This window comes from Taudactylus pleione, unplaced genomic scaffold, assembly GCF_031769625.1.
Source record: "Taudactylus pleione unplaced genomic scaffold, aTauple2 ptg000256l, whole genome shotgun sequence".
NCBI classification, from domain to species: domain Eukaryota; kingdom Metazoa; phylum Chordata; class Amphibia; order Anura; family Myobatrachidae; genus Taudactylus; species Taudactylus pleione.
The window spans coordinates 15482663-15500324 of record NW_028284658.1 but is presented as its reverse complement, the minus strand read 5'-3'; the positions used below and the strand labels follow the sequence as shown (position 1 = coordinate 15500324).

Here is a 17662-nt window from a genome sequence, read left to right as displayed (position 1 = left end):
GGGAGCCTTCTTGGTGGATGCACTTGCAGTACCGTGGAACTTCCCACTTGTGTACCTCTTTTCTCTGATTGATCTCCTTCTGTGGGTCCTTCGCAAGTTAAAGCAGGAAGGCGTCACCGCTATTCTTATCGCACTGGGCTGGCCACTGGGAGCCTGGTATGCAGAGCTTCAGAGTCTGTACATAGTGCCCCCTTGGTGCCTTCCTCTTTGGTCGGACCTTCTCACTCATGGTCTGTCTTCATCCTGACCTTGCCTATCTTGCTGTAACAGGGTGGCTTTTGAAACCTTTAAAGGCCAAGGGTCTCTCACATTCTGTTATCTGCGCCTTGCTCTGAACTAGGAAACCTTCCTCTGCAAGGTTCTATTATCATGTATGGCGGGCATATTTTGAGTGGTGGTCTCCCCGCGGTTGGGATTCTCTAGTATTTCGCCTTTCCAGAGTTTTGTCCTTCTTACAGACTGGTTTGGGTTTGTTTCCCTGAAGGTGCAGGTGTCTGCCCTCTCGATCTTATTGCAACGCTGCTATTCAAGCCTTCCTGCAAAGAGTCCTTCAAGTTAAACCCCCCCCCTTTATTGCCCTGGTGACACAGGTGGGTTCTGACCTTTTATTTTGTGGGCTCTACAAGAATCCCCCTTTGAACCGTTAAACACTATTGGTCTGCGTTCGCTAATATGGAGAACTGTTCTTACTGGCCGTTGCTTCAGCCTGCAGTGTCTCTGACTTGGGTACATTGTCTTCACTGTGCATCTTTCATTATTTTCATCCCTGCCTCTGTACCTGTCTGGACTATCTCTCTCTAAGGTAGCCTCAAATTTCCATATAAATCAGGAGATCGTGGTTCTTTCCCTTTCATCTTCGGCTACTACTGACTTATGTCAATCTCTGCTCACGCTGGACATGGTCCATACTCTTCACAGTTCAAGCCCGGACCAAAGACATTAAAAAAATTCGGATTCTCTGTTCGTCCTTTGGAACGTCCACAAGCGGGCTGGCCAGCTTCCAAACAAACTTTGGCCTGCTGGTTGCACCTTACAATTCATCAGGTTTATCTTTTGGCAAAGAAGCCAATCCGGACCTCAGTGACGGCTCATTCCACTAGGTCTGAGGGGGCCTCTTGGGAAGCTCGTCGTGGTGCTTCTGTGGAGCAGCTCTGTAAGGCGGCCTCGTGGTCCTCTGCCCATACCTTCTTAAATTTTACAGCTTTGACGCCTTCGCCTCTGTCAATGCAGCTTTTGTCTTCTGGTCCTTAGTGCAGCACAGGAGCGTTCCCTTCCTTATCGAGACAACTTTGGGATGTCTCGGTATCCCCCATTGTGTGAAAGAGAAAAGGGGATTTTTGTCTTTTTAAAATCCTTTTTCTGAGTCCATGAGGGACACTGGGCGTCCAATCTTGTACCCATGGCTGGCTGGGGGTTTCATGGTTCTGGCACCCGGTTCCGAGGCAGTTGTTGGTGTGCCTGATTGTGTGTGTGCGGATATGCCGGTCTTTTAATCTCCTGTTCTTGTTCCTTGGGATTGTGAAGTATAACTGGCTTCAGGCAGGGTATAGGGGAGGAGAACAGCCTTTGCTCCTTCCAAAGAAGTTAACTCCTTGGTCCCCAGACTCCTGTAGCTCCACCTATAACCACAGTCTTAATCTCCCCCAATGGACTCAGAAAAAAGGATTTTACAGGTAAGACAAACATCCCCCTTTTGGAAGCAACATCGATTAACCTGTGCCCTCTGATATGGAACGGTTTTGTCCAGGACTGTACTACGCTGGCTTATTTTGTAACTTTACTTCTTTACAGAGACAAACAGTTTCCTGCCTTTGGCTTTGGTGCTCAAGTCCCTCCAAACTGGCAGGTACGGTGATGTGTATTTGGAGATTTACGAGCATCACACTGAAAATCCATTTAACTACCACTGTGTTTTCTTCATTGATCAGTCACATCTTGCTCCTGTCACACTGTGTATTCATTGCTCTGTTAACTTCTAGCAGCTGAGATGGCAGTATTGGCTTGTTACAGCATGGCTTCTGCAGCTTCAGTGGTGCCAGTTCATACCACAAAATCATGTGCTATCTCTATTTAAATAGAAACCTAATGCTTCTATAGCAGCAACAGTATATCCACAACTTAATAAGATGTGCAGAATTGTGCTGTAAGACGGGACCACAAGTCACATTTGCTCCAGAAAAAGGACCATTTAGTTCTGGTTGCTTGCTGTGGTCCACAGTACATTTGTAGACGTAAGCTCCATTGTCAATATTGTCCTTGTCTTCCAAGCTGATTGTAATTCTCTTTCAAACTGAGATATTAAATTGCTAAATTTCCTTAACAATTAACTTTTTTGTTGTAATTTCCAGGTGTCTCATGAGTTTGCATTAAACTTCAACACCAGCAATCCGTATTGTCCAGGTAGGATGTCACATGCATCATTCCAGACTGAAATCACTAAATTGTTACAGTTTGTAAACTTCACAAAAGACTGATGATATCCATTTTATAATACTTATGCTGGCCATACACGCTACAATTATCGGGGCGATCCGCCTGATATCAGCGGATCGCCCCGATAATTGTAGCGTGTGTGCGGGCGACCGAGGGTTAAATATTGCTCTGTCGGGCATGCCGGATTGTCCAGCATGCCCGACCAATGCGATATTTACCGGTAAACTGTCGGCCGCTTCGGGCAGTGTATGCTCAGCCGCAGCCGACAGACAGACATTTTCTGCGGAAGGAACAGGGAAATGTCTCCTCCCTCGGGGGCGGAGCGCGGATGTCGGGCTGATACACTGTGAGAGAAATCTCAGTGTATGCCGGCGAGGGGGCGGAGCGCGGATGTCGGGCTGATACACTGTGAGAGAAATCTCAGTGTATGCCGGCGATACCTGCGGCTGGCAGGCTGCCAGATAAAATGTCTGTCGGTCTGACAGATATTTTATCTGGCCGTGTATGCCCAGCATTATTGTGTTAACACTTTGACTGTTGGGTGATGGTTTCTTTTCTAAAATCATATAAGGCAGTTGAATCAATAATCTGCACTATAAGCAACAATTGTAGCTACAAATATGGAGGCTTTTGTTTTTTTAGGAGTAGGTAATACCTTGAGTCACCGTTTTCAAATATGCTCTGGTTACACGCATAAGTGCATAAAAAAATGTCAATAGTCTGCTTTCGTTAACTGAACTGTTTGTATCTCCTGGTGATAGGCTATTATAAAAGAAGTATGTTATTGACCACAGTTATGTCTAGTACTGATGAAACTGTTAGTATCTTAATGTACAGTAGCTATTTTATAATACAGAAACGTCCCTAATACTTAATTTTGTATATTTCTATGTCAAAACTTGGTGGAAGCTTTCGGTCTTGAACTGATAAGACCACAATGTTGAGTGTGTTTTTATAGGTGATAAGGTAGTGCCCACTGCAGTTAGGAATGACTGCCGGCTGGCTTTTCTTTGTAGTGTAGGAATGATGTACATTTACATGCCAATACATTATAACTCCAGGTGTACAAGGCATTGTGGATGCATACCGCCAAGCTCTGCCACAGGTCCGCCTTTATGGTCCAACAAACTTTTCTCCCATCATCAAACATGTGACCAAGTTTGCAGCTGCTGCTGCACAACAGAAATCTGCATCTGTGAGTATATTTTAATTAAAGAGCATTTGAGAGAATTGCGGTTCGAATTTCTAGACAACTTCTATACTTAGTGTGTACAGTGCCGATATAATAGATTGGAATAGGAACAAGAAATGTCACATTATGTATATTTAAGCTCTTTTTAAGGCTCATGGCTTAAGCCTAGAGGCTATGGATAACGCTACAGCCTCCACACAATGTAATACAGCATAGTCAAGTTGATTCACAGTCCCAGGGCTATTGTTGGCCAATCTGTGCCAACCACTTTTAAATCATAAATGAGATTGAAATTAGAACAAAATTCTTTGTAAAGATTTTTTTTATAGAGGTGGAAACTTTTTTTTTTTTTTCTTTTTAATTGGTTTCTTTATTCCCTCGCCCCCTGTCCCCCCTCCTCGCCTATGCATTCTATCTTTATATTTCCAGCAATACTTTGTGCTTTTAATCATCACCGATGGAGAGATTACAGATCTGAATGACACAAGAAATGCCATTGTCCAAGCCTCAAAGCTTCCCATGTCCATCATCATTATTGGAGTAGGAAATGCAGATTTCAAGGCCATGGAATTTCTTGATGGGGACAATGGAGTTCTGAAGTCCTCCAGTGGGGAAGCTGCTGCCAGGGACATTGTCCAGTTTGTGCCATTCCGACAATTTCAGAATGTGAGTTCATCTTTAGTTTTCATGGTGTCTTGAAAATTGTGGCTTAAATGTGACAGGGAAGAAATTAAAATTGTTATCGAGTTGGATATCTTAATTTTCATATAAACATAGACAGCAAGTACATAAATTGTATGGTATGTAAAAATAGATCGATGTAAGCAAAGAGCAAACTTTTAGTAAAGTACCATTTACTTGGGTCATCCGCAATGTTCTGATCCAGTTTCACAATGATTTGTAGGTCTGACTTTTATGGGTGTTGGACAGAATGAGAGATGATTAATGCAGTTAATAAATCAAGAATGATGGAATATAATATGTAGTGAGCAGGCATACGTATATTAGGTTTATTTATGTTCTAGTTTTTATTTTATTTTTTTCCTGTTTAACAGTAAAAGGTCTGACAACCTTTAAGCAGAACGATCATAGGTACTATACAGTTATGTAGTTCGCTTGTTGAATGTTGAAACGCACCGTTTGAACCCCAGAAGGCAGGCAACGGGAGATCTACAAGTGTTACTTAAAGCATTTCACGCTCGCTTCCAATACAACTGTAAACATGATTATTAACCATGATGTTTGCAGCTGTACTGCTGACATGCTTTTAGTAGTATCTATCTCCTGGTGTCTGCATTCTGGGTTCCACATAGTGCTTTTCAACATTGTTTGTCGAGCGTTGTAATCCCAGTATAACAAACCAAATACGTCATGTCGTTTTGCATTTATTGGAATTATTGTTTAAATATGCTGAGATTTTCAGCATGGCTGCCATTTGCAATGGCTGGTCACTAAACTTCTGGCCATGTTTAAAATATGGCTCATTAATCTGTCGTCCTATTTATCAATCCTATCTTTTGCCAGTCACAAATATGGGCTATTTGGGCATCTGATTTTTATTAATAGTGGTTAAGACGGAAGGATACTTAGTCTCAGAATACTGACTCTTGGTAGCTCTTGAGGAGCAGGGTTGGCTACCCCTGCTGTAGAGGGTAGATATAATACTATAATCTAATGGCATGTGAAGGTAGATCATCTTAAATGAAGAGTTCATATTTATCTTTTGAACGCCTTCAACTGAAACACTTATTTAAATTCACTTACAAAGGGGAACTTTGTTTTATATTCATGCTGTGTGTGGTTCTGCGTTATGGAGACGCACAATAGTGGATCTGGATGCACTAATCCCCTAACCAAGTGGATGTTTTAAAAATTAAAATTGAGTAGTTCCTTTAAAGTACATGGAAAAATCTCTATCAACATAGACTCATGGAGCTGACTCAAAACATTGACTGAAACATTTAAGTAGAGTGAGTTGGTTAGCTTACAAAATAATCATATCCCTGAATAGTATTCTGAAATGAAGAAAATTAGAAGCATATGAAAAATGTATCCAGAGAATAATCCATTACTAAATGAAATAGATTAGATTAGCCAGTTGGTCTTTGATATATTACACATTTGTTAGTAATTGTGTGGTTGATTAACTTTGCCATGTTTCCTGTACTCTGCAGGCCCCACGAGAAGCCCTCACCCAGGCTGTTCTTGCCGAGATTCCTAAACAGCTAGTCTCTTACTTCAAATTGTTGGGATTGCTTCCTGTGAATCCTCCACAGCAGAAGACTGCATAGGAAATTAGCCAACTCCATGGATTAGTTGCTGCTACAACCAGGCGAATCTAATACATAGAATATTACACTTTTTATAGACATTTTTTGTTATTTGGTGTTCTGGCACTTACCTTTTTCTGTGTGAAGCGGTATAAAAGGTTTCTCTCAGTGGACATTCCTAGTAACCAGCAGTAATGCTGAAGCTGTACAGATCTTCCTTTTCTTTTCTCCTTTCTTTTTCTATTTTTTTTTTTTTTTTTCCATTTTGGGTTGTATATTGTAACCATAATTTCAAGTGTTGGCTAATATCTAAAATGACTGACTACAGTGCAGTGGCAACAGCTATAGAATACTGCACATTTCGTGTATCCGTTATTGCAGCGTCAAACAGGTCATCATAATTAACAGGCCATTTATATATAATTCCCCTTCCAGTAAGGCTGTTCTATTGCCCTTATCTAAGACCAAATATTTGTTACACTGATTCATTAGTCTGAAAAGTCTTTTTCCACTGAACAGGCCTGATGACCACTTGCCTCACTACAAAATCCCTTCCAGATGGGTATGACAGAATTGTTCATAGATGAATTGTAATGCTAGTTTCATATATATTTACAAGTTAATGGAATTCTTAGTGACTTTTCTCTTATGCACATGTCTGCAGGAAAAAAATGTATTAAACATCCTGTTTATCCATAAGCATCAGAGGACTTGGCTTGTACCACCTTATACCAAATACCTGATGTGTTTTAAATAATGGGGCATGATGACACTTAGTTCTACTATAGTGCTAGCATGCCATGCATTAAGATTTCTTTCTTTGTTATGCATGGACTTTTTAAGAAGTGCCTTTTCTGCTTGCAACCTTCAGTAGGTTAATTGATGCCAAATCTTGCTGCACTTTTTCTACTTTTGGGGGTACATGGTGCCTTTATTTGCTGTGAAAATGAATTTTGAATATGTTCCATTTCCAATTTGCTGTAACCTGCAACGCTAAAATATATTAATGACCCATGTTGGTGTTTACTTGGCGCACACTGTGTATGGGGAAGGGGGTGTGTTGCCAAATCTCAGTTTTTGCCAAAAGTGCCCTACTTTCTGCAGTGCCTAGAGATTAAGTTGCTTATGTTACAGCTTTTTTCGGGGATCAATGTCATTTTTTATTTTTTTTTGCCTTGCTTTGCTTTATGCAGCTACTGATACATCATATTGCATGTAGAACATTTACGGCAAACTAGTTGCATAAAAATACTGTAATTGTTTTAAACTACTTCGTCTGGGGGAGAGGTGACAGTGATTGATTAAACAGGCCATTATAATCAAGTATGCTGTATTGTTTGGCTTTATTTTGTAACCTATATTTGTTTTTCATAGGAATTCAGGAATAAAATGCATACAAACATTTATTATTGGTCCTTTAGTAGTTTTTTATCTAGACAATATAAAGAAAATGCTGAACAGTAGGATGAACTCATTCATACATCTCAAATCCATGTTAAACCCAATCCAACACACCCCTTCCTTTTTGTTCCAACAGTGGAATAGATCTGATTGGATGACTTTATCCATTGATTAATATAGAATAGCATCATCCTGGGGTTCACATGTTTTAATGTTTTTTGCTCTTTGTAAATCTATTAAGTTCTACTATATGTTTATTTTCCTCTACTAAAGTGCTTACGTGTCTGCTAATGCATAAACGTACAGTCTCTTTATAACTTACTAGCTTGGAAACCCGTCTTTGCCTGGTTTGAAGCCTTGCAACCTTTTGCAACTTTAATTTTTTACACTGCAGACCAACAGAGGAGAGCATGGCATATGAAAATGTGCTTGGAAGAAATTAGTAACTGTCGATGCAGGTGCAGTGCGGAGTCAGGTACACAGTAGATGATAGGCGTATCAGACGACATATCGTCCATATCAGGAAGTGTGAACTTCCTATGTCGCTGACTATGTGCGCTCCAGTGCGGCGTCCGCGACATCGCCCGGACCTGCAATGCATGCTTCAAACAAAACTAATCCTGGTCAAACTACACCACCTTGCCAAATTTGGTGAAGCTAGGTCCAAAATTCTGGCTATGCATAAGGGACACACACACACACACTGGGGTCCCAACCAACCAGCTCCTAACTGCAATGTCACAGGCTGTGTTTGAAAAATGACAGATAGGAGCTGATTGGTTGGTTTATCTCCGTTCACTTTATCTCCATTCAAGGCTTAGTAAATAGACCCCTTTCTCGCTTATATAGATTACTGGTTGGGGTACCCAGCATTGCCCTGGTTGAAGACTGGACCTTGAAATACACCTGCAGCCCTCATTGTTTTACATTGTCCTCACCTATAACCTGGATAACTATACAAATTAAGAGTAAATGACAGTGCAGGCAGGCGTATACTCATACCGTTTAGAATGGGGTATATCGGGAGCAGACTGACTTACAGAACAGAAATTAGTATAGCTTTCAAAATCACTTGTTTCAGAAATCACTGCAGAATAGAGTGGGTGATCCAGCTGTGGCCAGATATGCAACATCGGATCATCTGCATTTCCTTTAGCCCAGCTGATTGACCACGGGGTCATACAAGCCAGCCACCGCAGATGAGTAAAAGAGGCCAGGAAAGCTACTTCAGCCGATGGGGATCCTGGCGCCTCCACTATCAAACCCAACCAGTGGCGGACTGCGTCAATCACGGACAGTCTGCTGCCGGACTGCGTGCAGGATCGCAGACCAGTACTGCACTTGCACAGTACGGTTCAGGCGCATGCACAGATTCCCAATAATCGTCAATGTACGAGATTCCTGTCACTGCGTCTGCAGCTGAATTACCCCATGAAATCACTATGCAGACCAACATTGAAGACCATGTCTAGCAGGACTACCATCAGGGGGAAAATGCCGAAATTGGAGAAGGGGGCTGTGGCACTGTGTGACTGCTATCAATCTCCCTTGCTGTTTATAATATGCTAAAGCTGGGCATCCACTATACAATTTTCTGTCAGATATCTGTCCAATCTGGCTGGTTGGAATGAAAACATGGTAATGTATGGGAGCAAATGACAGTCGATCAAATGGTTTTAAACACTGAAAAAAGTACAAAAAAATTGTTAAAATTGGTTACATTTGTGTGTTTTAAGTTTAACCAATTTGTCTGAACAACCATTTTTGGCTATTTTCCAGTGTTTGTGAGCAAATGGACGTTTGTCATTTGCTCCCATACATTACCAGGTTTTCATTCCAACCAGCCAGATTGGACAGATATCTGACAGAAAATTGTATAGTAGATGCACCGCTTAAGTTTACGAGGATCAAAGATTGTGGATTCATTATGCTGTCTGCCACAGTCTGAATGTATGAGCCTGCCAGAGTGTGACAGTGTGTGTATGAAGCCAACCCCTGGGCCTGTGTAATTTAAGAGTCTCGGTTTTATGGGTTTGTGTGACAGGTGGCCCTGAGTAACTTCAAACCTATGCAAACGTGGAATCCTGGTGAAACTACACCACCATGCCAAACTTGGTGGAGCTAGGTACAAAACTTTGGTCGTGCATAAAAGACAAACAGACGCGCACATACTTTCTTGCTTATTATATAGATTTAATTCTATCTTTTACCTCTTATGGAGCGCATACACGGTCAGATTTGTCAGATTTATCAGATGAACGATTTGACCAAATGAATGGAATCGTCCCAAGTCTGACTGCTAACACATCAGATGTCAGATATCGTTATCTGACAAACTGGAACGTGCATCGTTCATCATCGTTCAGGCATGTCAGATATGTCAGATTTTCCTTCAGATATGAACGATTTTTAAATAGTTATGGTTCAGATCTGAAGGAAAAATCTGACCGTGTGTATGCACCATTAAAATGTTTTCAAATATCTGTTATGGTGTAACTTTAGTAAGCAGTAGGTGGATTCCATCCTAATGTTTCATTTTGTTACCTTGCATTGCATATACAGTAGATTACTGTGTATACACTTTGAACTGACTCACTGAACACATCCTAGTTTTTATTGACACAACATTTGGGGGTTTAATCTTGAATAAGTGTGTTTGGTTATTTACAGTTGTGATGAAATTTCAATTCCATGCCTTAAGCTGGGTGCACACTAGGTGATATATCACGAGCACTTTGGCGGGTGTGTAAACCCGACATGTCTGAACGACGACGTTCAGACATATTGCATCTGCTCTGTAGCACAGCAGATGGCCAAATATATCTGCATAGGGATGCAATTATAATTCTGATGCAGGAGATTCCGGCGGTCAGAATGCTGGAGCCGGAATCCCAACACCTGTCAGAATTTTGGCGCCAGCATCCCGAAGGTAAGTTCTTGGGTTAGGGTGCGGGGAGGTGGAGGTTAGGGTTGGGCACTGGGAAGGGTTAGGAGAGGGGGTTGATTAGGATACCGACCGACAAGTGTCTGTATCCTAACCTGTCGGGTTGCCGGCTTCAAGTACCCAACTCTCTGCAGATATATCTCTGCAACTGTTGGTGTGTACGGTGGGTCAACCGTCCACCCATACATTTACTGCAGGGATCGCCGGTGATTGACAGCTCCACTGGGCATGACAGTTGTGATGTCAAGGAACACAAATCGAGCGACTGATCTGTAGGTCTTTATAACTAACCTGATCTGACTCTGTGACCGTGGAACCACCCCTTGGTGCAGCCATTGGCACAGTCTGTACCCAGCTTATCTTTTACCCAGTCCCACTGTGTCAAGAGACACCCCTGTCCTGACACACTGGCATTGAATTAACAAATACATTTCTTTAGGGACCATGGGGATACCAAGGGATAATGTGGTTGTAGAGATCTAGACACCAAACAGTTAAAGCTTTCAGCTCCCAGGATGCCTCAGGTCCTCCATATGGTTCAAATCCCGACAGCGGCTGGCCGACAGAGGAGGAAATCCCGATCGTCCCTAGGTAAGTATAAACTAACCTACTTTTCCCCCTAACCCTCCTTTAGAGTGCCTAACCCTAACCTCCCACCCCCCTACCCTGTGCCTAACCCTAACCCCCCTTCCCCACCACCTAAACCTAAGTCCCCCGGGGGTGGTGCCTAACCCTAACCTCCTGGAGGGTGCCTAACCCTAAATCCCCCCCCTCCCCCCCCGGGAGCCCTAAACCTAACCCTCCCCTTCCCCACAGCTTGATCGGGATGCCAGGCGACGGTCTCCCAGCATTGGTAAAATGACAGGCGTCTAGATTTAGATGCCTGTCATTCGATCCTCGTCGGGATTAAATTGTCTGGAAGCCGGCGGTCGGCATTCCACCCCTCCATATATACCTCACCCCCAGCCACAGGCCTTCAGTTGTTCGTTTGGTGCGGCAGGATTACCACACAACTTTGTAACGGGACAGCTCAGGCATAAGCTTTTGTTTTTGGGTTGGCAGTACAAAGCGTCTGAATCAAGACTCCTATATTGCGACTCCATCTACCTCCGCCGGGCCACAACACCAGTAACGGGGTCGATGATTCCGCCAGGTCTCGGCTGAGCATGCTATCAGCTCTGCTAGGACCTGGACTGCAACCGGACGCACGGAGATGTCGGGTAAGGCGAATACTTGCTTACGAGAAATCTCACGCGTTAGTCCTTGCTTCCATAGACTCACCGGAAGCCGTTGCAGTCGGGCCCAGGCGCGTTCACGTCCTCACCAGACCGCCCCGGGGCCTTATCGTCTGACGCCGGGGGATTGGCAGCAGACTCATCCGCTGCCATGAAGTCAGCGTACCTGGCCAGTTGAAGCAGCTTAGGGGAGGTAGGCGCTCCCCCAGCAGCTCCTCCCCCGACTCAGATGCAGAACCAGCAAAGGTTTTCGTGGGTCTGGGTTGCTCTGCCTACCCTCCACGTGTATGTGAGACACTCACAGTCCACTATCTGTGCACTGCTGTAGCTGTTGGGCTCAGGACGGTTTGTCAATCTCCCTGTATACCTCTCCATTGGTTAATGGAATATAGTGCTCTATTGTAATTATATTAAATATGCATTGTATGTGACAGCTAAAATTGACAGACAGAAATAAAATTCAATACAGCAGCTAGCAGTCACTTTTTCTCTCCATGCCTGTGGGGTGGAGGTTTTCTCATTCACTAAGTAATTTTGAAGGCTGTCACATAACATTGCATTTATTGCCTTTATTTTGAACATGTCAAAAGATAAAGGTAAACAGGAGGTGGAGGTCCCTGTGCTGGTTTCATGTAAATCTTGTATGGCCTGTGTGTCCCCTCAGGGCGTAAAGGATGGTTTGTGTGTTGTCTGTTATAAAAAGCCACTTCACCAGTCCAGTTTACTTGTCCCTGGTCGAGCCATCTTGGGGATCCTCTTTGTCCCAGGTAATGAAGTTTGTGGATCATATCATATGGCTGCTCACACTGCCTCCTTTGATGGGGTGTCCACAGCATGCCATGTTTGCACATCCTATGCAACCTTCCTTATTTTTATTTATAAGTCTGCCCAACATATGGTTTCAGACGCATCATCAGAGGAATCAGATGATGCGCAGGGTTCCTCTCCTGGTCTAGTTCGGAGGATATTCCTCCTTTCGTGAGGGTGGTTAAATCAATCCTAGATATTCAGGATGATGAACCAGCTCCTAGTAAGAAGGCTCCAGTGTTTAAACACCACCGGAATGTGGCCAAAATGGAGTTTCTTATATCGGAACAGCTCCCTGAGCTTATGGAAGATGCATGGGGGTATCCCTGACCAACTGTTTTATGTGAATAAAAGAATAACATCGTTGTATTTCCCAGCTTCTGTATGTACTAAGTGGGAGGTACCCCCTATGGTGGATGCTCATGTGACGCATTTAATCAGAAATGCCTCATTGCCTATTCATCAGCATCTTCTCTGAAGGATTCCACAGATAGAAATATTGAAACCTGTCTTAAGGCAATATTTTCATCATCTGGAGCTGTTACTCGTCCAGCTATGGCTGGAGCCTGGGTAGCCAAAGCTATTGAAGAATGGATGGGAGCATTGGAAGAATCTCTACCAGATGCTACCAGAGAACAGATGATGTATATCTCCCACATACGGGAAGTGGCATCAGCAGCTTCAATAGTGGCACGCAGAGCTCTCTGGTTAAGATCCTGGAAAGGTGATTCAGGTTCAAAGAAGGCTCTGGAAGTCTTTCTTTTTTTTTTTTTTTTTTTTCTTTTCTATGGAAAGGTAGTTTTTGGAGCAGAGTTAGATAAAACAATAGCTACTCTAGTGGCTTCAAAGTCATCAGGTCTGCCATCTATGGCTACAATAAAGTCTAGGCAGGTTTCTTTTAGGTCCCCTGAGACGAGCAAGGGAACAGTCTTCCTCTAAGCCGTCTAGTTTCGCAAGACAACAAGGTGACAAACGAAGAGGTCTGGGCTGGCAAGACATCCAGCTTCTAAACTGGACGATAAACCCTTGGCTGATGGGGTGGGCCTCCTCAAGGGGGATCCCAGGGTGGGAGGCCGACTTCAGTTTGCGGATTACTGGCATCTGACAACAGATGCCTGGGTCCAAAAAGTGGTCTCTCGGGTATGCTCTCACTTTTAGGAGGCATCCTCCCGAGAAGTTTTTTTTTGCACAGATGCGGTCAAGGCCTTGGCCCTTCAGGAAGCCATCCACTCCCTGCTGCAGGCAGGGGGTAATAATCACAATTCCTCTGTCGCAACAAGAAAGAGGTTGTTATTCCAGAAATTGAATGGAGCTCGTTGCCCTATTCTAAATCTATCTAAATCCATGTATGGAAACTCTGGTCGATTTATTTTTGCAATGGAGCCTGGGGATTATATGGTTTCCCTGGACATTCAGGATGCATATCTGCATGCTCCTATCATGCCATGCCACCAACAATTTTTCCAGTTTGCTGTCCTTCAGCAACATTACCAATTTCAGGCTCCACCCTTTGGCCTATCTACTGCTCTCCGGGTATTCTCAGGTGTTAGGGAGTCGGAATACTACCAAATCTGGGCAACCTTCTGATATTGGCACAGACTCCGATTGTTTTACAAAACCATCTTCAACTGACCATAGCCTGCCTACAAAAACACATCTGGATCATCAATTGGAAAAAATAATCGCTTTCTCCAACACAGCAGATGGTGCATCTGGGAGCTCTTGTAGATTCTTGTGCACAAAGGGTGTTTCTGCCAGAGGACAAGATTGCAGACCTAACATTGCGAATACACAAGTGAAGGGTGTCCATTCTGTTAGCGATGCAGGTCCAGGGATCAATGGTATCCACCTTCGACATGGTGAGGTACGCTCCGTTCCATTCCAGGCCTTTGCAAAGATTACACTGTCCGTTCCATTTGGAGAGAATCAATCTAATAAGTTCCCAGAGGATCCTTCTCACTTCAAAGGTTCATCACTCCCTCCTGTGGTGGCTGAAAAAGGACCATCTAAACAAAGGGGGCCCATTTTGGATTCTAAATTGGGTGTTTCTCACCACGGACGCCAGTCTTTGCGGATGGGGGGCAGTGACATGTCATCACACCTTTCAGGGAAGATGGACAAATCAGGAAAGTCATCTGCCATTAAACATTCTGGAACTGCGAGCAGTATACAAAACACTTATGATGGCACAGGACCTGCTCCAGGGCAAACTGGCCCAGATCCAGTCCGACAATACGACTACAGTGGCCTATCTCAACCTTCAGGGGGGCACAAGAAGTTATAAAGCCATGAAATAAGTGACAGGTTCTGATTTGGGCAGAACATAATCTTCCGGCCATCTCTTCAATATTCATACCGGGAGTACTCAGTTGGGAAGCAGACTTCCTAAGTCGCCAGGACATGCACGCCGGAGAGTGGTCTCTCCATTCGGGTGTTTCAGCTCCTGGTAAACAAATGGGGTCTACCAGAAATAGATCTCATGTCCTCATGTCACAACCACAAGGTCCCCAGGTATGGGTCCAGAGACCCATCAGCAGCCTTTGTGGACGCACTGGCAGTAAGATGGGACTTGAAGCTGGCATATCTCTTTCCTCCGAGTTCTCAGGAATTTCAAGCAGGAAGGCGGAACAGTAATACTAGTGGCTCCGGCTTGGCCCAGACGTCATTGGTTCACCGACATTGAGAATTTATCCATAGACAGTCCTTATCCTCTTCCTCTATGGCAGGCTCTGCTAACACAGAGTCCCTGCCGGCATCCGGACTTACCTTGTCTGGCTTTGCCTGAGTGGTTCTTGAATCTTTCTTCTTAAGAGCACAGGGTTTTTCCAGTTCTCTAATTCAGACTATGCTTAGGGCAAGGAAACCTGCCTCTGCCTGCATCTATTACACAGTTTGGCATTCCTTTGGTCAATAGTGCTCCCACAGAAAATATAATCCTAAAGTGTTTAGGATTTCCAGGGTACTGGCTTTTCTCCAGGCAGGTTTTGACCAGGGTCTATGCCTGGCCACTTTGAGAGTGCAGATTTCTGTACTAGCAGTCTGGTTCGAGAGGAAGATTCTAACATCTGGTAACGAGGCAATTTATTTATATTTTTTTTCAAGGAGTTCTGCGAGTTCAGCCTCCTTTTGTAGCACCGTGGGATCTGTCTTTGGTTCTTAAGGAGCTACAAGCTCCCCCATTTGAACCTTTAGACTCTTTAGAATTAAAATGGTTGACAGTGAAGACCCTTTTCTCCTCGCTAACGCTTCTGCACGCAGAGTCTCTGATTTAACAGTGCTCTTTTGTCACTCACCACTTCTTATTTTTCACCAGGATAGAGTGGTTCTTCATACAAGGGAGGGTTACCTTCCTAAGGTAGTGTCCCGTTTTCATGTAAATGAAGAAATTGTAGTTCCAGCTTTTCAGGCTCCAGATCTTTCTATGGGTGAATCCTCCTTAGATTTAGTTTGTGCTCTCCATATCTATGTGGAGCGTACAAAATCTGTTACAAAATCAGATGCTCTTTTTGTTTTATATGGTTTTCACAAACGAGGATGGCCAGCTAACAAGCAGACTCTGGTGAGATGGTTACCCATGACTATTTCTCAGGTGTACACACAGGCTGATCTCTGTCCCAAACATGGTGACAGCACATTCTACTCTGTCTGTAGGGCCATCGTGGGCATTTAGTCTTGGTGCCTCTGCTGAACAGTTGTGTAAGGTAGCCACTTGGTCTTCTGTCAATACTTTTCTTAGGCAAAAGGAGCAAAAGCATAGAACCTCTCAGGATGCTTCCTTTGGGTGAAGAGTTCTCCTTTCTGCTCAGGAATGCCCCTACCCTAGGGGTACTGCTTTAGAACATCCCCATGGTATCGCTGTGGATCCCTGTGGACCCTGAAGATGTAAATTAGAGTTATGGTAGACTTACCTTGATAACTCCTTTTTCTTCGAGGTCCACAGGGCACCCACCCTGATGCACCTGGCTGCATGGGTATTTTTTATTCTTTTGGTCACAGATTCCCTCTTCTTGTGTAAGTGTTTCTGGTATACGATTGCTCTTCCTTCTCCTTTCTTGAGGCTTGTTAACAAAACTAAAGGCCTTTGGCTAGGGGTGGAGTATCATTTTGGTCTAATTTAACTATTAGATGTGTAAATACAAAAACAATGATATTGCAAAGTACACCACTTACAGTAACAATGTGACATGTTTTGTACAATGTGGAAAGGAAGTTAGAGATGGCTCATCTACCAGATATACCAGAAATCTGCTTTAAACCACATGTCACTGGGACAGTGGACAGACAGTGAGAGTATCCAGTACAGGTCCCAGAGCACAGTGTACTTCTGCTTTCTGTTAAAAACACTGCAGTGTCAGCATGGAAATGCGCTCAACTGATAAGAGGGCACAGAAAGAAGAAAGTGGAGATACCTCTTATGGTTTACTTGAAATGGAAAAGATCAAGATCGGTGACTGGGAGCCCTGCTTGAGCACTACAGGGGTACCATAATATGTCTGACACATTTTGCTGTGGACTGACTTGTTCAGAGTCAGGAAGTTGTGATTGTTAAACTTTAAACAATGTTGATGCAAAGCTTGTGTCATTCATGGTGAAATTCTCTCTGTATGGAATCCTTGAAGCAGCTGTCGTCTTTCCTCTTGAATATTGAACTTATTGCTAATAACGAGATTATCATAGGACGGAGAGTCTGGAACAATCTTAGGTTGCTGCCCGACTGAACTAAAATGCATGCTTTAGGTGTGCTGTAGATTCCTGGTGGGAGGCAGGTGGTCCCGGGTGGTAAATAACACAGACATAAACATGTTGATTCCCCTCTTGTTTCAATTGGGTGACAAAGCCCATGGCCAGGTACATTGCAGTTATAATGAGCTGTATGGATAAGTTAATCACCATACCAATGGTATCTGCATATATAAATGTGATGACCTCAACAAGTATCCAGTACATGTGACTTGAAGGCATCTTGCAGTACATTGTGTTAGTAAAGTTTTAAGCAATACATCTTAATACAGTTTTGGTGACTTGCAATTAATCTATATTTCCAGTATAATTACATACTAGCCATAGGAGGGAGCTAATGCAGAGTTCCATGCAAGTCCATCTTGCATGGAGATCTTGCGGTTTTCAGCACTGCACATGCTCCATAGCGGAGTGTACACATCTCAGTGACCTCTCCACTTGTAGCTGATGGGATTAACAGAAGCTAAGTTTAGCACGTGCATGTCAGGCTACACGGAGTTGTGCGTATGCAGAGATCAATTTGTTTTAATTTTGAACTATTGCACTGAGGACAGGGTTGGTGCATGGGTGCACTGATGATGGCTATGAAATCAAGCATATGAATAGGGTGGTGCAGTCAGATGCAACTCAGCATACAGGC

The 17662-nt window shown here is 43.6% G+C and overlaps 1 protein-coding gene across 3 annotated transcripts in view; it reads left to right on the top strand.

Moving 5' to 3' along the window:
• The window catches only part of CPNE1 (copine 1), a 146873-nt gene extending 139572 nt beyond the window's left edge, over nucleotides 1-7301 (top strand). For all 3 annotated transcript variants that reach the window (XM_088480681.1, XM_088480683.1, XM_088480682.1), the window contains exons 13-17: nucleotides 1792-1846; nucleotides 2349-2400; nucleotides 3495-3628; nucleotides 4055-4291; nucleotides 5800-7301. In XM_088480681.1, the coding sequence (XP_088336807.1) occupies nucleotides 1792-1846; nucleotides 2349-2400; nucleotides 3495-3628; nucleotides 4055-4291; nucleotides 5800-5916 (595 nt within the window). In that variant the 3' untranslated portion in view covers nucleotides 5917-7301. The remainder of the gene's footprint in view (nucleotides 1-1791; nucleotides 1847-2348; nucleotides 2401-3494; nucleotides 3629-4054; nucleotides 4292-5799) is intronic.
• The last annotated feature ends 10361 nt before the right edge of the window (nucleotides 7302-17662 follow it).